The 23179-nt window shown below is 45.5% G+C and overlaps 1 protein-coding gene across 1 annotated transcript in view; it reads left to right on the top strand.

The window, feature by feature from the left end:
- Nucleotides 1-23179, top strand: part of LOC119403712 (uncharacterized) — a 119596-nt gene that overhangs the window by 72467 nt on the left and 23950 nt on the right. Inside the window, exons 3-7 of the mRNA XM_037670596.2 lie at nucleotides 8111-8290; nucleotides 9564-9691; nucleotides 17581-17658; nucleotides 18869-18986; nucleotides 20411-20533. Of these exons, the coding sequence (XP_037526524.1) occupies nucleotides 8111-8290; nucleotides 9564-9691; nucleotides 17581-17658; nucleotides 18869-18986; nucleotides 20411-20533 (627 nt within the window). The remainder of the gene's footprint in view (nucleotides 1-8110; nucleotides 8291-9563; nucleotides 9692-17580; nucleotides 17659-18868; nucleotides 18987-20410; nucleotides 20534-23179) is intronic.

Raw genomic sequence — 23179 nt, 5'->3', positions numbered from 1 at the left:
AATTTAACGATTACGGTATGCGTCTGTATTAGGAAATGAGGGACAATCGTATTCGAGGGTGGGAGCCTAGATAAGCAGATGAACACTCCATATGACGTAGAAGCTGGGCCGAGCTGCGAACGGCTGTACTCCGTGTTCTCCATTGGTCGGTGGACATTCAAAATTCCGAACCATTCTCCCTTAAACATTCGAACTTTTCTTTTTATTATTATTTCTGCTACACAGTTCGAATATATATACGTATTTCTTTTTCTTTTTATTGTGACCTGGTTTCACCGACTAAAACTCTTACGTGGTATCGCTCGTGTGAGGGCGATGCCACTATAATTTGGTGATTTCATGACGCCACCTAACTTTTCGCCATCCTCCTCTGCGTTTCCCATCCCTTGGTATCCGTTCCGTCGCTCTGACTGACCATCGGTTATCTGTCCTACGCATTACATGGACAGCACATGTCCATGTTACGCCTATCATTTACCGTTCCATCGCACGCTGTGTGGTCGTTAACTTCTTCTCGAGTTTTTCTTTGTTATTCTCCTAGTTGCTACCCCATATGCCAGTACTGGCAGAATCCAATGACTGTACATTTTGAACTTTATGGACAGCGGTAAGTTGCCGGTCAAACTTTGGGAATGTATTCCGTAACCGCTCCAGTCCATTCTTATTCTTCGGCGAGTTTCCTTCGCATGAGAAGGCTCCCCTGTTAGTAATTGGCCTAAATATATGTGCTTGTTCAGATTCGAGGGTCCCGTTGCCAATCGTGAACTCTGGTTCTCTCGCTGGGCCGCCAAGCATTATCTTTGTCTTCTGCATATTTATCTTTAACCTTGCTTTTAGGTCTCCCTTCTTGTGTATTAATATAATATTTGTGTTTCTTCAGCTCGCTGGTACATTTGAAGTCCTGGGACATTGTGTGTAGAGTGTCGCAAGTTTCTTAAACATAAAATACCGTCTATCTTTGATCAACTCAACTTTCATGCAGTCTTCTTTCCGCGGGACAAATTTTATAGTGTCTTTCTATAGTCTCATCGATAGGTGCTCATGGAACTTCAGTGTCCTGATCGACTTTCATTTCAGTCAAGGTTGGACGACTGACGTGAGAACTGTACAGTTCAGAACAGTCAGAATAGAAGTTTTCTGCCACCTTCACGATGTCATGGAAGCAACCGCCGCGGTGGTCTAGTGGTCACAGTGCTCGGCATCTGACCCGAAGGTCGCAGGATCGAATTCCGGCCGCTGCGGCCGCATTTCGATGGAGGCGAAATGCTAGAGGCCCGTGCACTTAGATTTAGCTGCACGTTAAAGAACACCAGATGGTCAAAATTACCCGAACCCTCCACTGCGGTGTTTCTCATAATCATATCACGGTTTTGGGACGGAAAACCCTAAGAATTATTATTATGTCATTGAAGGTGCTGCGAGCATTCCCCTGCTTATCTTTTAGCGCGTACGTCTGGGCTTTTTTTTAACTGCCTTCTTTTTTTTACGGCTGCCCCTATCTCTTTGACGTTACAATCCGTGTGTCTTTTCTTGTCGATCAGCTTTCATATTTCAGAAAGTTATATTTTATCTCATGAAGTGGCCACTTTCATCTGCTTTCTTTTGTGGTTTGGGAGAGTTTGCTTACCTCTTGCCTTGGTGTGCTTTACCCCAGGCTTCATTTGCTGCTTCAGATATCAGCCTGGTTACGGTTTGGACATTTTTTTTTTATTTTGTCATTTAATTTTTTTCTAGAGCATCGTATTTGTTCTCAAGGGCAATCCTAAATTTGTGGGTGTTTACCCCGACTACATCTACGTGTCCCTCTTCAGGTTGAGGGCTATCCTTGTCTTCAGGTCATTTTACTTTGCTCTACCTATTTACTGCTTCCATGTCCTGCACTAAACATGAGGCTTCACTGCGATTAAATAACGTTTTCAGACTGCGCACTCTTGCTATTTTTTTTTATCATTCGCGACTTCTATGTAACAAGCGTTATCTGTAGGTAAACCTCGACCAAAGTGAACTGGGCTCATATTGAGTAAGCAGTGGGTTCGATTGAGCCGCATATCACTTCTCCTCCTCCTCCTCGTAGGCTAAAGTGGCACAAGCATATTTCTCTTGCAGAAGCGACTGAAATAAGCATGTCACAATGATTTGCGCAATCACAAAGAGTGTTAGTTACCCTCGCTTTTTCGCCCACGTACGGTTATACGCAGCTTCCTTCTGAGGCCAAGTATTAGCGGTCCCAAATCACATTCACGTGTAATTTGATCGAACTCAGTCCAGTATCTCTATGCCTAGTTTAACATTAGTTGTTCTGGAAAAAAGAAGAAGTAAAAGAGAGAGTGAGAGAATGAGCACATGTTTGATATTTACAGAAACACGAATTACTATGACGTTCTCTGTCCGTTCTTTCCGACACGTTCCCTCGCTCACAATAAAATAAAGGGGAGGGTGGTGGTGGCTATTATGTATTTGGTAAGTATGTATTGCACACCGCTATGAGCGGCAACAAATGCGACGTGTACGTGCAGATACGCTTGTGTGGTTGGTTAAGCACGGTTGCTGTTATATTCTGTTATATTTAGGTCGCATAAAAGTTGACCATAATAATGATATCGTTCCATGATGCAGTTCACTTGACGCCCGCATAAATCCGCAACACGCACGTTTTTTCATGAAGCATTCGATAGATATTAACTTTCCTGTGGCTTTAAGGACATCTTGTGCGGTTAGCGGAAAGCTTGAAATAATTGCTCCGCAATGCAGCATACTATTTTTTTTTCCGTGCAGGGGAGAACGAAACCGCCCATGCGTAGATATTTTGATGCGTGCTGATAAATCAGTGTAGAGAGCGCTAAGTTTACCTCGTGTAATAGGCTACACTTGCGGAATCGCGAATAGGAGAGCGTTAACGCGAGCTGTAGATTTCTAAGCCTCGTGACGCAAACACCCGCGATGATTTGTGACGTCTACTTAAATTTTCTGCGTTAGATTATCAGATATTTTCGCATCATCTTATTAACACGCAAAAGTTAATTGTTTGGCAATAAAAGAACTAATATCGCATTATTTCACGTGAGGCTCAGTTCTAACCTTTGCGTACAAATGGAAGAAAAGGGAAAAATGCATAAACCCCGATGGTCATCACTAGAGGGCGGATTTTTAGGCATTAAAAAAGCTCGTTTCAGGTGCCCAAAATATTCAGGCAAAACAACGTTTTAAGCTTCCAAAATCATAAATATAGGCACAATAAATTTATAAATACAAATAATTTCAAACGAAGACATGCGCGACCTATATCTACGACAGGAAAACAAAAATGTTATTGCTTAAGATGGCACAAAGGCGCCAACAGTTGATCATAGCCGCGCCATCTTAGAGTTGTAAAAAGATTAAATAGTAAAGCGATAAAAGTAGAGGTGTACACCCTGTGATTAGGTGACAACAAAAAAATGTGGCGCTCGGTAAAGATGAGGTGTTTTTTCACAGCTCTGTTCGCGGTACAGTGTTGTAAATGACTCTTGGTGTCGTTCGCATCGTGATGGCGCAGCGTGGCATGCCTATATATTGGCTTCGTGAACTGAGAATAAACAGTTGGTAGTCTGCGCTCTTTCCTGTCTCCCTTCTTCTTTCCTGCTGGTTGCGCAGTAAGTCGAGTTTACATGATCATAGCCGTGCATTTGTGCTTTGTACACGGTCTCTCCCGTGTTCTGCACGGTGAGTCAAGTGTCCACTGTCGAATCAGTACACTCCTGGGTGTCTTCACGGCATGACTGAAAAGGGCAGAGTAGGAGCAGACAGCCAGATCGCTGAAAGACCTGAAGGGAGGGATTCCTCCTATTGGCCCGGTCGAATCGCGTAGAGCCAATTTCCGCCCTGCCAGTGAACCACTGGCGTAGCCAGGGGAGGGGGGGGGGGGCGGGTGAGTTTCGGGGGGTTCAACTCTATCCCCTCGAAACTTTTCAGTTTTGCATGTACGTATATACGTACACGCACACGTACAAACGCACGCACGAACAGACATAAAGTATGGATGCACCCCCCACCCCCACCCCCTCCGAAAAAAATGTCTGGCTACGCTACTGCAGTGAACACCTTACGAAGAAAATTACTAAAACAAAAGCCGCGTGCACATCATATTTTTCTTTCTTTTTTTGCTCTTCACTCTCCTTTCCGCTGACGACTATCTACGGTCTCGCATTCGCCAACCGCTCGCGCCATGTCTCTGCGGCGGCGAATGCTCGCCGGCGTCTCCCACTTCACGGCTGCTAGCGGTTGTGTCCGGGAGTTGGTTGAGGTTGAACGCAATAGTTCGGAACAGTCGATGTTGCGCGCATGAATAACAGTCTCACACAGCTCTAAAGAGCGAAACTTGAGGCTAAAAAGCATCCATATAGGCGCCAATTTTGAAAATAGGCATTTATAAGCATTTATAAGCATTTAGGCACAAACGCGAAAATTAGGCATTTATAGACACTATAAAAGCCCTTCTTAACCTTCAATTCATGCTATATATCAAAGTGTGGCGATAGGAGCGCAAGGAACAAAACAGGCATTCGCCTAAAATCCGGTCTCTAGTCATCACTTCGCACTGACGCCATGTGAGCTCTGGTCGGATCTTGCACTTCACGGAAGAAAGTTTTGCCTGTATTTACTCCGCTACATGGTGTCGCCCAAACGTAAAACTAAAATCTCTGAAGAGAGAGAGAAAAAAAATCACAGTAATGAATACGATAGCAACAATTTGTATTGTTAGACGAAGTAAGGCTAGCAGCTAACTCTTCTGGATCCGATCTCGCGTAGCTCAACAGAACACTGGTTTAAGGGAATACGGCCGCTCCAGTGACCGAAGTTGTTTTCGTGCTGTCATTTCTCTAAACACGAAGTAAGAATTGAGAACGCAGCAAGTTTACGAGCCGTCTCGTGATACCTGTCGAGCCCGCGCGCCAGCGATCGCGCCCTTCGAGCGACGCAGCCCCCATCCCCCCCCCCCGCTTCCCTCTCCTCCGCTGGCGTCCTTTCATGCTCCTTACGAAAGACAGGCGGGGGAGGGGGTTCCTCTCTTCTTCATGATCAACCGATGGCAGGCCTTGCCCGTGGGTTGATGTTATCGCATGCGCCCTCCGTGCGACGGAGACGGCCGGCTCGTTTCTTCTCCGCTTCAGCCGCTTTCGTCGCAAGCGCTCGTGCGCTTTTACTCGCGGGTAGAATGTACTATGCGCGGGGTGATTTCATCAATTTGGGCTTGATACCGAAAACGACGGTGCAGCCAACGGCGACGGCAAAAACCGGTTGTGAGTGTTCATATAATTGCTGTCGCACTAGAATAATCTGTAGAAAGTTATATCTTTACTCTAAACTCCATCAGTCGTATGGCGGTTGACAAACGTCACTTATGTGGATTTATCTCCCTGCGTAGTCTCTGACGACAGCTTTAGGAGACCGTGACTGGCAAATTGGTTCGAACGTATTTAGACATTGAAAATTACAGCAACTAATTGTGCGTAATTGAAATAAAACGAAGACTCTTGGCCCGGAATGACGAAGGTGTTCGCGTCTTGTGCCCGGCTAAACATGGCGTCGCCTGCATCAATGCGCTAGTGTACTGTCAAATCGCTACAAAGTCATTATTAGACGCAAACATTATCGTGAATATCGCTTTTGGAGTTTACGTTCTTTTGGTCAGACGTAAGCCTTATACTTTATTAAGTGCATAATGCGCGGGCATGAAGGTGTGTGCCTTGTGCGCAGAACCGATAGTTGACGACCTTGCTCTCCTATAAAAAGTAGATACACGAAAGGGGGCCTGTTGTAAGCAACTTTTCCATCGGCATTTGATTTATAGAATGGAAGCCAACAACAAATAACGCCGCGAAAAGGCTTTTTTTTTTCATACTCGTTCTCGCACGTGTTGCTAAGGGACCTCAGGTTCGTCGCAGGGATGAATATGTGTAACGCAGCTGCGATGCCGTATCCATGCACGTTGTAGGCTGACAGCTGGCCCTGACATATGTCCGACGGTGGAGGTAACGATAGACTAGAACATACGCGTGTCACATTACCAAAAACCCGCTTAACAGTTGTACACTAGGCATTGAAAGTACGGTCTAGGCACTGTGTTATCGCATTTCGCAACGTATTCACTTGCACGCATGTACTTTGTACTATAGAGGCGGCCGTCGTCTGTTAAAGATACGGGAAAGGCGAGTTCCCATGAGCGCAAACCATCTACGTCATCACATTTCCAACGCGTTCGATTGACCAGTTCTTCGTCTGGAAAGGCGGCGGACCTGCGGACCTTTAGGTGTGCGTTTGAGAGGAACAAAGCTAGTAAAGAAATAAGCACAATTTTTTAATCATAACATAATTCCCGCGATTTGCAAATTCCTTATTTTTAAATTAGGGCTGCGCGAATTGTTCAGTCGGTAAAATGTGTACTCATGATTGTTCATTATAGATTCTTCCTGTGTCGCTTTAACCTGTGTAGTACTTACTTACTTTGTATCTCAGTCTGACTTATAAATTACCTTGTTTGGAAAAGCTTCGGTGTGCTCAAAGAAATTCTATTGAATTGGTCTCCCCGGCGTCCCCGGTGTCATCGGGAGCTGACAGCGACTTCATGGTACTTAACAAGGACAATGGATCCACTTAATAACCACTGTAATTGGAGCAGAATTCACTGTTATTGGATTCTGTTCCAAGCTCAATTAATAAGTCGGCTAAGTAATAATTATACAATACAATCATTAACTAATTGGCACACTGCTTTCATGCCCAGTTGTCATCCCCATACCGTTCGTACAGAGAGTTCTGCTCTAAGCTAAATCAATGAGCCGATTAAATAATTGAATAATTATGCAGTAGACACTTCAACTGATTGGGGCATGCTGCTTACTTTCATAGCCAATTAATATTATCTAGTACTGCCGAATAAGAAAATCTGCGTTCAGCGTTACATAGTACCCCGTTACCTTCTTGTGCCATGTGCCATGCTTTTGCCATGGGCAATGCTTTTGCCTTTGAAAAAGGATGGCACATGGTACTATGTGTCCGGACTGTAGGTTAATTCTTCACGTTTTTCTTTCGTTAGTGAATTTGCCTCGGCTTTTTTTTTTCGTTTGTTTTACATTTGTATTCTTAAGCTCTTCTTTACTTCTATAGGCTTGTATCTCTTTGATCGACGCTAGAAGGCAGGTTTCGCGAAGATTGCTTTATTTTTTCCAGGGCGCAAATACAACTTTTGCGGATTTCCTTGCTCGAAGCACATGCTCGTTTCACGCTCAGTAGCAATTTATCGAGGAGCGATGCAAACGCTGTAGCTACTAAAAAACAACTTCACATTACTGGGGCTATACGGTTTACCACGTCCCGTTACTTTCTATACTGTTCATGTGTAGCAAACGTTATCTTAGCCTTAAGATACGACGCTGTCTCCCTAGACTTACTGCGGGCTAGAACACTGTCGTGCTGATCGATGTACCCAGTTCGCGATCGATACATACGCTAAGCGCGCGCTCTGTCAACTGTTTCGTAGCCTTTGCACGTGTGGTCGCACGTGCGTAAGGTTGTAATCCGGGATCCCCGTGGAAACCCTTGCTGCAAGCTTCAGAACCTGAATGGGATAATTTTCTACGCTCTTCTAAAATTCGGTGCACCAGGCTGTAAGCAGTTCCTTGCCACAAGACAGCAGCGCATCCTGTCACTCGCCGAACGGCTTCGAAACATTTGACAACAAAATGGCATGCAATATTAGCTTGAAAATTCCAGGATGCGAGGAGTGCGGGCATCGCCGGTGTCAGCCCGTCAATATGCATCCTCTGGGCGAAGCGAGCAGGCACCGTGTTGTCTGCCTTTAATGGCCCAGCAAATACCTGCGTGCCGTCCTCAAACGCTCCGCTTGCCGCTTTTTTGCTACAGTCCTTAAAATACATATTTAATCGTAGTAGGATGGCAAGTTGATTGCACCGTTAGAGAGCTTCTAGATATACGTGTGCCACCTTCGATCGCCGTTGCTTCGCACGCGACGTGTGCACCTTGTTCACGTAAGCGCGCGCACTCAGCCACGACGGTGCAGTATTATAATAATTTTCTTACGAAGGATAATAAACGGAAGCCAAACTTGCAGGTGGTGAAGCGCCTTCAGGACAAGTACGGCTCGTCGCTGTACAGTGAGGAGAACATCCTGCTGACGGCCACGCACACGCACGCGTCGGTGGGCGGCTTCATGCAGTACCTGCTCTATAACATACACACCCAGGGCTTCATCCGCCAGGTGGCCGACGTCCAAATCGACGGCATATGCAGGGTACGTCTGTTTTATGCTCCTTGTGCATATACATATATGCTCAACCAGATTGCGGCGTTGTGTTCAGGACAGCCAGGAGAACACAAAGCACCGAAACCAGAACGGGAATCAGCCAAGTGGTGATTCAAAACGGAAAAGCCGAGTTTTTGTTCTTTCATGGACACCAACTTACTGCGCTAGGAATCGGTGTAAGCAAAAAATGACTGCTTGACCAGTAGAATATAGCGAACAACTACACATACGGCAGTTTTCCTCTTCCTCTTCTCTCTCTTTTTTTTTTTTTTTTGAGTAGCACGTGTTCACAAACACGCTACATATTTGAATCTGTCACAGTAACACAAAGTGTGTTTCCATGAAAGCGGACGAGAACAAAGAACAGTTGAGACCGTAATAAAAAATGACATCGTGCGGTTGTAAGAACATGTGCCTGCCAATCACGAATGTGTTAATGTAGTTGAGGGGGATGACATTTCTTCGGCGGTCCACAAAGAGAAAGAAAAAAAGCAAAAAGACCATCGTGACTTTGGTCTCGTTGACTTAAAATATTCTAATAATGTGCGCAAAGTGGAAAGTATTCGCTAGCTGCTATTACCGTTACTGACTTAAGTACACTTAATCTTAAACTAGTGAAATGGAATTCGAAGAAAAAGCTAATGAAAACTATAACACATGAGGAACGAACTGCAGCCACGCCAGTGGATGCAGGTCGACATTAAGCGGAACAGCTGTATGTGGACGACTAAAGATTAACTAAAGACAGCTGGAAGCATTCCAAGCGGTTCCGGACAGGCCATTCTCGTTGTACTAAATAAACTGCCAAGTTGGGCTAGTTGGCTAACTTTTTACGCAGTTCAGACGGATAATTTTGTATCGCGAGGGAACACAATCGGAATATTGTTTCTATCGCTATTGGCTTTCTTCCTCAGCTTGTGCAGATGAATCAATCAAGATCGAGAAATTGAATCCCGATACGGCTTGGTCGCGATTAAAACTAGTACGGAGAGAAGAAAGGCACCAAACAAGCTTTGTGGGGTGTTCTTTTTTTTCTTGCTTCCATCTTTGTTTTTTGCCCCCTACGCGCTCTGGTAACTTACTCAAGGGCCGACCAGCTGGGATCATTCGCCCGCACCTACCAGTAAATGTAGCGTGCTAGGGCTCAGGCCTAAGAGGTGCTCAGAGACGATGAAATATAGAAGCTGGTAGCACAAGAGGTTACACATGCAACGCTCGCGTATGTGCTGTGATCAGCCAACGATGTGACTTGTCCTCGCAGAGTATTGACCAAGCGCATGACGGCCTCCGAAAGGGCTACATCTACTGGAACGAAGGCGAGCTCCTGCACGCCAACATCAACCGCAGTCCATACGCATACGAGGCCAACCCAGCCGACGAGAGGGCTAAGTAAGTAGAGCATTCTCTCTGGAATCATAATTAATAGAAGCGTTTTATCTATCATTAATATAAATATTTTCAATGCATTCATTCATTTCTTTTTTTTTATTTGTAGAGATTTCTTGCGCAGGGCAAAATGATCTGCGGGGAATCTATACCAGTAGGTAGTTAGAATGTTCGAGGGGCTCTACGAAGTTCAAAACCTTATTTTACAGCTCTTCACAGCTGTTCGTTTTGAAAAGACCCAAAAGGTTGTTGCCTTCAAGTAGGACGTGCAAGACATAAACATGTGGCCGCAGCCAGGCCTGAGCGTGGCATACCACTCTCAGGCCTGGCTGCGAGGTTTACTAATATATATATATATATATATATATATATATATATATATATATATATATATATATATATATATATATATATATATATATATATATATATATATATATATATATATATATACTGAAGAAGCTTTTCCAATGGGCCAAACGTACTTGGGAAGAGAAGAGACACAACTAAGCGGTTGTCTTAATTTATTTGCCAACGGTTTTCGACCGGAGGGCCGGTCTTCGTCAAGCCCTGACGAAGACCGGTCCTCCAGTCGAAACCGTTGGCAAATAAAATTAAGACAACCTCTTAGTTGTGTCTCTTCTCTTCCTATATATATATATATATATATATATATATATATATATATATATATATATCCTCCTGAGTTCCGGGTTAGATTTAGGTTCACAGATTTTCCTGAACTTTCAAAACTGGGTGTGTAGATAACAAAGATAAAAAGTGATACTTATTATTTCAGTAATGTCTATGGTTTTGGTATGGCGTGATGTTCAATATATTCGTGATACATGACGTGATATGGCAGCGTTCTACGGCGGACGCCGTAGAACGCAGCTTCACTGAACGCCGCCACGTTGTCTTTTTTATTTTGGAATCCGCTGGCACAATTTTGACAAAACTTCACAGATGGCACTAGTAGGCGTCCAAAATATTGGACAACCGGTTTTTAAGGGTGAAATACGCTGATGTCTTCGTAGTGACGGAGTATTTCATGTCCAATATATTGGACAAATCGCCATAGCTGGCACTCAGGAGGATATATATATATATATATATATATATATATATATATATATATATATAGTAAAACTTCGACGAATCTCACGGGGTTACCGAAAATATTCGTATCATCCGAAATTCGTATCACCAGAAAACATGGAAAATTAGTATGCGACAAAAGAAAATTGGCATATGTTTTGATGTAGTGTTTCTCGGGGCCGCAGCGAGGTCATGAACAGCTCTGAATGATTGCCAGTAAAGTTTTTAGACGTCAATGATCGTACTTGTACTCGCAAATATACGGTGCATACGCGCGTGTGTAATTAATGGACCAGATGTGTTGTGCCCCGTGACCGCTAGTAGCCCCTTAATCTTACTAAGGTTTTCTGCATCACATTAGAGTACTGCGGTGAATGTGACTTAAGAAGCGCTTTGCACTCGATAGATAAGAGGCCAAGCACCTTCGCCAAGACCGTCCGCTTTGTCTCTCGGGGTCTTCGTCCACCGTTCATGAGACTTCATGACGGACCCGCAGCCCAAGTTTCAGTCTTGTTTCATAGAACGTCTGATTGCGGGGACATGGCTTGCATCGACGTGGCAGGCATGTGTTAACACAGTACAAAGACGCTGCTGCCTCGAGCACAGGAGCACGCGTCAACGCGTCGGGAAAAAAAAAAGCGTGACGTCAACGTCATTTTTATTCTAAACGCGAAGGCGCCTAAAGGCCTCCAAGATTCGCGCACTATTTTGGAGGCAACGATGCACTGGTGATGGTCGCGCAGCGCGTATGCCCGCGCCCGCGCGTATGCCCGCGCCCGCGCGTAACTGCCGCGTCTTCCGCGACAGCGCAGGCAGCAGCTGTTCGTAACTGTGCGCCAGCGTACGTTCGTATCAAACGTCGCGGGGTGCAAATCGGTTCGCAACAACCGTATTCCAATACATTGCACGCTAATGGGCCTTGGTCGGGACTGCAGAAAAATTCGTATCACCCCGAAATTCGTACGAGCCGTGATCGTATCACCGGGGTTTTACTGTATATATATGTGTGTGTGTGTGTGTGTGTGTGTGTGTGTGTGTGTGTGTGTGTGTGTGTGTGTGTGTGTGTGTGTGTGTGTGTGTGTGTGTGTGACTCCTTTGGTTTGGGAGAGTCCTGGCTTGCCACGTATATGACTCTCTTTAAAGAGCCACGTTAACTCTCTGGGTCACGCGACTCTCCGAACAGAGTATAATGATTTCCAAAGAGAGTTTCCGTGCCTCTCGAGAGAGAGTCATATACGTGGCAAGCAGGACTCTCCGAAATGAGTCAAAGGACTCTTTTTTTTTTCTTGGAGTGCTGGGTGCAGATTTTTGCCGTTCTAACTGCCCTTCGCGGGAATTCTACTTAATTATTTTAAAGGGTTGCTTTCGTTTTTTTTTTTTTGTGAGCCTTCCTCAAACTCTTCGTGAGTTCGTATCTGCTTTTTGTACTTTTGTAATTATTCTGTAAAACGTCGTTCAATGCAATAGTTCAACGCAGTAGTGTGTGTGTGTGCGAGTTTTTTTTTTCTTTTTCTAGAACTGCAGGATACCGCTTGAATCGGATGTTGTCGTGCCATTTACGTATACATTTCTTGTGCTGATTTGACACTGTGCTAGATTTTGCCGCTGCCAATACTTTCCTTAAGCGACATCGCTTAGGGGAACGTTGCTGTATAGTTTCCTGCAATCAGCTTCTCCACGAGCAAAAGAGCAAAAACCTCCTGCCTCACTGCGACTCCATTTTCGTCGGCAGGCGCCGTTTGGGTTCGGGCGTATACGTGACGGTACGCTTTTGTTTCCCGGAGCGGGTCTTTTGCCGCATCGGAACAGGTTGTCCGTTCTTACATATATAGCTGCGAATCAGACACGCGCAAACGCTTCAAGACAGCTTTGGACGGCTTCTGCGGGGCTTTTTAAAATAGCGACAACATTTCTGGCCAGATACCACGCACCACGCACAGAGCCAGTATGTGTATGATGTCACTCGAGGTACAGTGCCGGACAATTAAAAAAAAAACAAAAAAAAAACGCGATACCTTGAGCACACGGCTGCTGGAACTGTAAGCCCCGCCGGTGGTTGCTGGAGACACTCAGCTGATGCATTGTGGAATGCGATGAAAGCGAGAGCCGACGTATTGTGACAGCATTCGGCCTCCAGCGCTTACTTCTATGGCGCTGTCTGCCATGCGGCCCGTTGTAGCGTTTCATTCGCTGAGCACTCTGCGCACACCGGGTGTTTCTACGAATACATTTAAAAGTCGATTCCATGATAGACATTCCCTCTCTTCTGGCTGCTATTTGGCGACGGATCATACGTGGTCACTAAATCGCCTAGCAAAAAATAGTTTGTTAATTATATTTTAAGCTGATAAGTTCAGACGGCTCATTGTAACTGGAAAATTGAAGTGAGCTCCCCGTGTAGCTACATATATATCAGACCAAAAAGCTATATCGACGCATGGGTCATAAAAAAATCCGATTATCCGCCGAACTGTGGCATCCGGGATTCCTGCTCTCCAAGTGCGTTCTGCCAAAACCTGAACGAGGAAGCTCACGCGTGGCCACACCTTTTGCAGTGACGCTACCGCTCACGGCACCGAACGGCGAGCAATCACCGCTCGGCGGCTTGGTCTGCGTCGCGCGACATCGGGTATCAGTCATCGACAGCGTGCAGCGAGGTGTCGTAGTTAGTAAAGTCGTCTCAAGCGGTTCGGCTGCGCGCACACTTCAGTCTCTTCGGTTTTCGGTTTAGCGCGTTCGGAGAGCCGCAGTTCATCGTGCCATCCCTCCGTGGGCACGAATATTTTTTCGAGATAAAAAAGCTGATTGGGCTTTTTACAAGTCTAGAAACACTTTTACGTATCTTCGCTCGCTGTGCTTAGGACTAATTAACAAAAACTCGTTAATTACCTTTTCAATTTTCATGTAAGGACAGTTCTTTATATCAGAAAGTTGTAGTGCGTGACAATTTATGGCATACCTATTTTTTTAGAAATCACGAAAGTTGCACACAGTTTAAGATGTTCAAGATCGAATTTTAATGGCGATATCGAAACTAATCGCTCCCGGCGCGCAGGAAACGCGGCTGCTCTGTTACGTCAGGTGGGAACTTCCTGTGACAAGGAAGTGACGAAATTTGAACGTTGAAGCAGAATGTATAGTCAGGCAAAGCGGCGAGTAGCCTGAAATAGACAAGTAGACCGCTTATTGTTTGCGTGCAATGTGTGGTGCTTATATATATCTTTGTTAAACTATAAATAGGCACGAAGAACTATTTCGCCTGTGTGCAAGCAGCAGTGCCGGAATGGCTGCCCCCGAGTTTTATGCTTCATAGAGAAAGAAAATGTTCATATTGCGGTTTTCTTGAGCTCGGCCCGAAAGAAACAGATACGCACCAAACATCACTCTCAAAGGTCAGGCGACCCGCTGGCGCAAGTGAGATGATGACTTGCCGCTTTTAACCGCAAGATACTGCCGCGGCGCGCCTTCATTCAAATTTTGTCACTTCCTGGTCACGGGAAGTTCCAGTATGACGTAAGAGAGTGATCGCGTTTCGTGCGCGCCGGTCGCGGCCAGTTTTCATATCGCTATTAAAATTCGATGAAGAATATCTCAAACTACGTGCAAATTTTGTTATTTCTAAAAGATGGATATGCGATAAATTGCCCCGGACTACAACTTTCTAATATAAATATAATAGAAACAAGTCGATAACTAAAACGTCAATCAACTAATTTGTTAATTACTTAATTCAATGTCATTTCAGCTAGGGCAAAGTATTTCCGCCTCGACGTACTATACAGTTCCTGTGCAAAAACGAGTGGAGCCTACTGTCGTAGGATTTTTATAAACATTGGTCTAAAAAAAAACATCCTGTATCTCCGAAAATTCTAAAAAAATAGTGGAAATGCGATATTTGCTCGCTACCTTCATAATTCTTTTTGGTGTGACTGTAGACATCTTCAGATGACTAGATACCTTAATTATGGTAGTAATTATAGAAATTAAGTTACAATTTTATATTAGGGGAGACAGGCGGTCGGATCGAATTGGTGAACTTAAGTTCTTCTAGCGAAGGCCCATTTCCGCTTTGAGGTTTCCAAAAATCGGCCGCTGGTAGTTCTTGCGGAGTGATGAAATCAGACTAATTTCACTGGCGAAACCGAAAGTGAAGCGCCGAAGAGTACAACTGCCATGACCGGTCCGACACGCCAAGAATGACGACACGGTATCCGACAACGATTGCGATGGCGTTATTATTTTGCTTTCGTTAATACGCGTTACCACGGGAAGCACTGCCGGCACTCCCACGAAGCGAAGGAGATCGATGGTTGTTTCGCCCATGACAATGTGACGACGAGTGCTTGAGAGAGGACGCTGTGCCGATGATCTGCACGGTTGTACAAGGTAGACTCCTTTACGTGACAGCATGAAGGCGGCTGTCGAATATACACCCCGATCAGTTTCGGTTTCATTCATTCATTCATTCATTTTCGGTGTCGATGCTTTGGTTTGTGTGTTTTTTATTATTATTCAAATTTACTGGCAGGTTTTCAAGCAAATCGATCGACCCACTTTACTGGTGACAGATGGGCTAATTTAATGTAAAAGAAAGACTTACGATTACAGAATAAAAAAAAAATAACGCCGGATTTGCTCCTTAACGGCCCAAACAACCCAGAAGCTGTCAGAGCAGTTTCACTGCTGCAATATAGTGTTTGCTGTACAGCATTGTGTTATTCGCATTTAAATATTTGACTATAAGGGCATGAGTGTCGGTATACACACAATTCCTCTCGAAATGGGGCCGCCATAACCAGTAGTTGAATCCACGGCTTAATGCTGAGCAGCCGACCACTACTTACACAGCCGCGGGCCGCTTTCGAATGCGCCACAGAAAAGAATAAACACCGCAGGCAAAAATAAACGAGCACTGGGGGCAGATGGAACATCCGTAAACAACGGCTACAAGAAACGTGGTTACGAGAAAGAAAGCGCTGCCGAAGCGTCCATTTATAACTTCGGGGGCCGCTTGAAAAGCGTCTGCTACTAGGCGTTGTCACGCGGTAAGAGGCGCTTGTAGCCCGTATTCGAACAAGACAGAAGTTGCTGCCCTGACGAAGACAAGTCCACTTGTCGAAACGTTGGCTCCAGCGATATTCCCTGTTCAATTATTCCTCATCACTTGTAGTTCGTATGAGCTCGTGCTATAACTGTGGCAGTATCCGTTATCAGTCCGAGCGCGCGAAATAGTGTGTCCAAACTCTCTATCGTTTGCGGGACTCGCAATTTTATTTTTTCCTCGGCACCTCCACCAAAACGTATTGCAAGCACTGGGCTGAAAGCGGTGGTTGCGTCGGAACAGTAGCAGCAAGAGCTGAGCGGGCGCAGGCAGCGTTGCAGCAAACACAGGCTAGGCACCTCCAATTCGTGCCTCGCCCAGGGCTGGCGATGGGGCTGCAGCGCTGGGCATTCCTCTTCATGACAATTTGTTCATTTATTTTGTAATCGCATATCTCGGCTTGAGTACGTTTCCTTCAGGGAGACGCTGCAAGCGAGACCGACGGAAAGTACACAGCCGGCGTTCTCACGTTGACACGAGGTAAAAATGAACCCATGTCCGAGTTACGTCGGCTCTGAAACACCCGTGTCCGCCGCTCTTTTCCTTGTGGAACTTTTGCTAGCTCTCTGTTTCGTTGCGTCAGAATGCATTCTTTCGCGTCACTGAAGACAGCAACCACTACATATTTCCTCATAACGGGCAGAGCGCTTTCGCCAGAGCACCCACGCGAAGTTAGATAAGAAAAATGCGTTGTATCCTCGTCATGCGCCGAGCATTACTGGGAAGGCTGGGCCAGTTCTGCAAGGCGTTGCGTGAGATGCATTTACAGCACCACACTGCCTGCAATAACTAGAAGCGAATGCTTTCCTCGTGAGGAGGTTCCTATGGTTCACCCCAAGCCGGCGTCTTCTTACAGCGGCTTTCTTGCCCGTGCTTTTGGCGCTTCGCGATCGTGAAAAATAAGTGGCATTGTGAAAAAAACTTTAAACTGAATATTGCCAAGATGCCCGCATCTATCGGAGCAAATCAAAACAGTTGCTCGCTTAAACGTTAAGAAGTTCCTGCAGATTCTTGCGTTACTTTCACTGTTGAAGAGGTACTGCAAATCCACGAATATGCGCGAACTTTGTAGTTGCTATCACATCTTCATGCAGATGTTTGAGAATTGTGCACATCATCTGTGTATATCGGGCCAATTATGCCGGAAATGATGTCGCTGCTATTTTTTTCTGACGATGAGGATTGAGTGAAACGTCGTTTACGTGTATGTTGAACAAGTCTTTTTATATGAAGCGCTCACGCTTATTAGCGTATATAAATTATTCGCGCGCGACGATGGCTGCTTGCTGCTGGCAAGCCTATTTGCGTCGTGTACAATTTGACATCGCCAAACTTGCGCTTTCTGCAGTAAATGGTATAATATAATTGGTGGGGTTTTACGTCCCAAAACTACGATATCGTTATGAGAGCCGCCGTAGTGGAGAACTCCGGGAATTTCGACCACCTGGTGTTCTTTAACGTGTGCCTAAATCAAAGTACACAGGCCTCTAGCATTTCGCCTCCATTGAAATGGGGCCGCCGCGGCCGGGATTCGATTCCGCGACCTTCGGGTCAGCCGTCAAGCACCATAACCAATATACCACCATGGCGGGTGCAGTAAATGGTGTTGGCGCTTTATTCTTCTCTTTAGGGAGCACGCTGTGCTCTTGGTATCGATGGCAGCAGCCATGTCACACTGCTTCTTGCGTTGCAGGTACAAGAACAACACGGACACAAAGATGCTGCTTCTCAAGTTCACAGATCTAAAGAACAACCCAGTAGCAATGATAAAGTAAGCACTTGCATTGTTTTTTCTTTTTTGCGTTGGTCGACATCGAAGTTACGTTGTGGGGCTTCGAGTGAACAAGAAGATTCTGAGCTAACAGTACGTTGTGCAACATCGTTCAAGTGGCTTGTAGTCCTATAGCCTATTTTACGGATGGGCTTCGGTGCCGCCATATTGGGCTGTTAACTCTTACCGTATTGTATCTTTCAAAACTAAAGGAACGACGCTGTGGTAGACGCACGCGCACGAAAACGGTTGGGTTGGTGCATCTGACGTTTCATGACCTCATTAATTCATGTCGCGATACAAAAAAAAGGCATTCGTTTAACAGCCTGAGGTGGTAGCGCCCATGTGTCTTACATAAGATCGTCTATGATTTTTTAATGCAGCGAGCTTGCTTGGTATGGCACAGATATTGATGAAGAAATAGAAAACCCATTCTTACTGTTCCTTATTTAAAACGACTGAAGACCACCGAAAAGAGCAGTGATATCGATAAACGCACATTAAGAACCTCGAGGTAAGCGCACTACTTGGTAGTACATTAGCACCAGGATGTTAATCTTACGTGTTCGGCGGTAACTTTCACTCGCTTTATCGGTTCTCGCTGTACTGTGGAACAATGAATATGAAATCGGAAAATAAGCTGTTGCACTCGTTGCAAAGATAGGACCTAGGAAACGTACAGGCTCACGCAGCGCTATCTTGCGCGTAACCGTAATGTAGAGTGAGAAACAATGTCCTAATTGGGGTTATTTGTACATGGTTGACATTGAGGTAAACTGTTGCTACGTTAAGCCTCAGAAGTCCGTTGGAGAGGAAGACATATGAAAAGTGTGGGTGTACACATTTACGGGGTATGTTACTGACGCGAGTATTCGCGAAATAAGGCGAGCACATCGTCGTCGCCATGTTTCTTTCCATTGGAAGAACACATACAGCCAAAAAAATTTGCTGTGGCTTTCTGCTGTTACAATGACACATTGCCGTCGTTTAAAATCCAAAAATTCAACGAAGAGGTTTCTTGAAATGTCTACAAATGTGCCCGTTTTTACGTGATTTTTCGCGATACTGCATATGCAAGGAATTATATGTTCTTTTGAATGAGGGACACGCCGGCTTGGGTTCCAAGGTTTCACTGGGATATGTTTTAGTGCCGCTTTTCAAAGTTTTCAGAGCTATTGGCACATATTTGACAAGGTATGTTTTGTTTCAGTTGGTTCTCCGTTCACCCTACCAGCATGAACAACAGTAACCTACTTATCAGCGGTGACAACAAGGGATACGCCGAGCTCATGTTCGAACACAGAATGAACGGGAATCTTCCTGGAAAGGTAGGTTGGCAGAAAATAATGTTACATAATCTATAGCTCAGAAATCAAGCGATTTTGAATTCGCAGTAGACACTTCGTGGAATAGCTTTAATAAAGCCCAAGCTATAGTACTCTACTTTCGAACGCTTTTTTAAAACGCACTCCTACTTTTCGTGCCGATTGAGCAGCTCTAACCAAGGTTATATTTAAAATCATACACGTTCAAAATTAAAGAGGCCGCTAGTTGAAATTGCTTTGCAAATGCGACAAATGCGGACATTGAGCAGCCGAGATTACGGTGTTGATTCCTGGCCATGGCGGCCGTATTTCGGAAGAGGTGGAAAGGAAATTATGAATGCTTGTATTGGCGCGCTTTGCGTGTCCGCCGAAAAATATCTGGAACTCTCTACATACGGCATCTCTCCGGGTTCGGAAGGTTATGCTAGAAAATGTTTCAAACTCCGAGCAGTGGTTGCAAATACAATGGGCGAGATGAAACGATACTCGCGATGGTAAATGGACGTTGGTTTGACAAATCGCGCGCAACGATTTATAGGCCAAGTGCATTCTGACAAAAGGAAGCCGGAAGTTTGGTTCACAAAGACGCTATGTTAGGAACAAACTCCAGGCTGTGATGTTTATAAGGCTACAGATTTGACAAAACAATGTCTGAAATGTCTTTTTTTTTTTGCAATGTGAAATTCTTTATTTTTGGATAGCGATTTTATGATGAACACTTGCACAGAACGCGGGGTTGAAAACATGACTAGAATGAGTTGTTCTCTGACTTCAAACGTCTGGCGCTGTCATTAAGGTCCTCAGCAGTCACGTGTAAATTATGAGATAAACTTCGTGTCCGTATAACGTGCGAAAAATGTTCTGTCACAACCGCGCGAGAATATGTCGCACTTTCTTCCATGGTTAAGTGACTGCTCGTCGGAAGCAAAGCATACATAGGCTTCAGTAACACTTTAAATAAATTATCATTAAAAATTACACTATTTTTGGTTTTATATATGAGCACACCGTCGCGTCCGTATTTTATGAACCCTTCAGTTCCACACGCGAGAAGAGGCTCTTTCAAACTGGGAAAGTCGTCGGGACGGAGACAGTCGGCCCATTTAATAACTCGTAAGTGTCATTTCAGGGCCGCACGTTCAAGGGTGTATGTAGCGTGGTTGGCCGTAACTTACTTTAGCTTTTTTTTTTTTCGGAAGCTTCATGGCATACCAGCTTAAGCTTTTCTATAGCCTCTTCATGAGACATGCTGCCCTCCATAACCACAATTATTTCTTGGCGCCATTTTTGTCGCTAAAATACATTTTTTTTTTCAAAGTGCTTACGATTCCCTGAATGTATTAGTCAATTTGTGGGGTCGGCTGGGGGCGAGTACCTGTTCTCGTGTGTGCGCGCGCTGTGAACAACGAGTGCTGTGTTGTTCGCAGGGTCCGTTCGTCGCCGCTTTCGCCCAGTCCAATGAGGGCGACGTGTCCCCCAACCTGAGAGGACCACGATGTATCGACACGGGCCTTCCCTGCGACTTCGAGACATCTACCTGCAATGGCCGGGTGAGGCGAGAGGCTATTTTAACCTGTAACAGCTGGAACGCATCATGAATAGTGAGCCTTTGGGCATGGGATGCTAGTAAGTGGATAACACTTAATAACAATACATTAAAGGGACACTAAAGAGCAAAACGATTTTTCTCACATTAGTAAAGTAGTCTTCCACGATACCAAAAACACCACGCTTTCAGCGCGAAGACGCTTAATAAGCGAGAAAACGCGCAAAAAGAAAATACTGGTGGCGACGCCACCTTGGAATTCCCGCACCATTTGCCGTGACGTCACATATTTTTGACGGCGCCTGCTTGGCCCTACGTAGTTCCTAATCGGTTAAATCGAAGTACATTGTCCTCTAGGGGGCCAGAGACTTGACGTAACGAGTTTGGGGAAATTTCGTCGAGCCAGTGGCGCCAAAATACGTTAAATTCTCTTTGAAGTCTTTTACGTCACGAATGACAAAGTTCGGCGCGAAATTTAAAAGTGAAACTTTGAACACGGTTTTCTAGTCTAATAATAAACCTATGGTGGTGAGATAAACTACACAAGAGTTCTCCGAGCACACTTTATCAATCTAAACCAATTCATTGTTTCTCTTTAGTGTCCCTTTAAAAACTAGGAAACGTGTGTCAGAGTATTCACTAAAATGTTTTGTGTAGGAACGGCTATGACAGTAAGCCAACTAGATCAAAGTGCCACTAACAATCGCTGTGATGGCTACAGCCGAACGAACACGGGCAAGACGCGGGCAAGATTATTTCTACATGTCGTACTAAGTCTTGTCCAACTGCAAGGTGATGGCCTTAAAGTACAACGAAAAATTAATTTACGCTCACATTGAACATAAGGACGTCAGCAATCGATACGGCGAGCCCTTGTGTGCGCTGCCTGTATGAGCCATTGTGAACATCTGTAATATCTTGTTACACTTACGCTTAAGGCTAGCAGCTAACTATTTAGAATCCGATCTCGCGAAACTCAACAAAACTCTGGTTTACGGGAATACGGCCACTCCAGAGACCGACGCGGTTTTCGTGCGGTCAGTTCTCTAAACGCGAAGAATTGAGAGCGCAGCAAGTTTACGAGCCGTCTCTGATGCCTGTCGAGATAGCGCGCACGCCAGCGACCTTCGTGCGACGCAGTCCCTCTTCCCCTCCCCTGGCGTCCATTCAGGGCGGGATTTTCGCTCGGCTTGACGGCAGGCATCGCGCACGGGGTGATCTTATCGCATACACCCTCCGTGTGACGGAGACGGCTGGCTCGTTTCATCGCCGCTATAACCGCATTCGTCGCCAGCCCTCGTGCGCTTTTACTCGCGGTTAGAACGTACTATATGCGCGGGGTGATGTTATCGATTTATACTTTATACGGAGCATGACGGCGATGGCAAAAACCCGTCGTGAGTGTTCATATAATTGCTATCGCAATAAAGTAATTTGTAGAAAGTTATGTCTTTACTCTAAACTCCGTCAGTCGTACGGCGGTTGACTGAAACCAACGTCACTTATGTAGATTTGTTTCCCCGCTCAGTCTCTGACGATAGCTTTGACAAACCGTGACTGGCAAATTTGTTCGCTTCCTCCACCCTCCAAAAAACAACGCATGGATCCCCCAACCCCCACCTCCGGATCGATCGATATCAATGCGAAGCTGAAAAATCTGTCCGGCCAATTCGACATGAAACTCCAGGAACATGAAAGTCGCATTGAAAGTAAATTCAACGCTCTTTTCAGTGACATAACTACAAAATTAGAGGCACGGATAGAACAATGCATGGGAACTAGTCTCCAGAGGATGGTTTGCCTTCTTGAGGCACGCCTCACACAGCTCCCTCCGCTTGCCGCCCCCTTTCCTCTTACAACACAACCTGTCGGCACGGATCCCCACATCTCCATTAACGAGAGTTTAACACCTCTCATACATCCCCCTACACTGCATTATGGCAGGCCGGGCCAATAAGAATTCCCTTCATATCAGGGAACTGCCGTGGCTTTCGGGGCAAGCAAGCGCCCCGGTAGCTTCTAGTTCCTGCTTTCTCCCCAGCGCTCCAGGTCCTTCTTCTCCAAGATACTGCCACACAGGCCACACTTCCAAGTTACAACTCCACACACTCTGACACCACAAACGCACCCAGAGCGTCTACCCTTGTGCACCACAATCTCACATACAAGGCACATTACATCACATCAGACACCCTGCGTAATAACAGAGATTATCCACCGCACACATACCCTCCCTCCATATTTATCGCCAACATTTACCATCCCCATCCCAACCGATGGCCATCGTTTGACTCCCTCTTCCAGGAGCTGCATCGACTGGCGGGGAAACATCCCTTGCTAATCGGTGGCGACCTCAACAGTCAGCATACTGACTGGGGATACCAAAAAAACCACACATAGAGGTCGCAGGCTTTGGCTGCTCCGGCAGAACCTCCAACTCTCCGTCCACAACAACCTTTCAGACACCTACAAGCATAGGCAACAGTGTCAGTTTGGACACTAGTCCGGATCTGGTGCTTAGTCGCTCCCTCCGTGCTGTCACATGGACGAGAACACAGCACACACTGGGCAGTGATCACTACATTATACAAGTCATTGTCCCGTTCAAACCACCCCGACACATGACACACAAACTCATTAAGTGGGACGC

Source organism: Rhipicephalus sanguineus, chromosome 1, assembly GCF_013339695.2.
Source record: "Rhipicephalus sanguineus isolate Rsan-2018 chromosome 1, BIME_Rsan_1.4, whole genome shotgun sequence".
Taxonomy (NCBI): domain Eukaryota; kingdom Metazoa; phylum Arthropoda; class Arachnida; order Ixodida; family Ixodidae; genus Rhipicephalus; species Rhipicephalus sanguineus.
The sequence above is the reverse complement of the archived record's forward strand: the minus strand, read 5'-3'. Positions and strand labels throughout refer to the sequence as shown.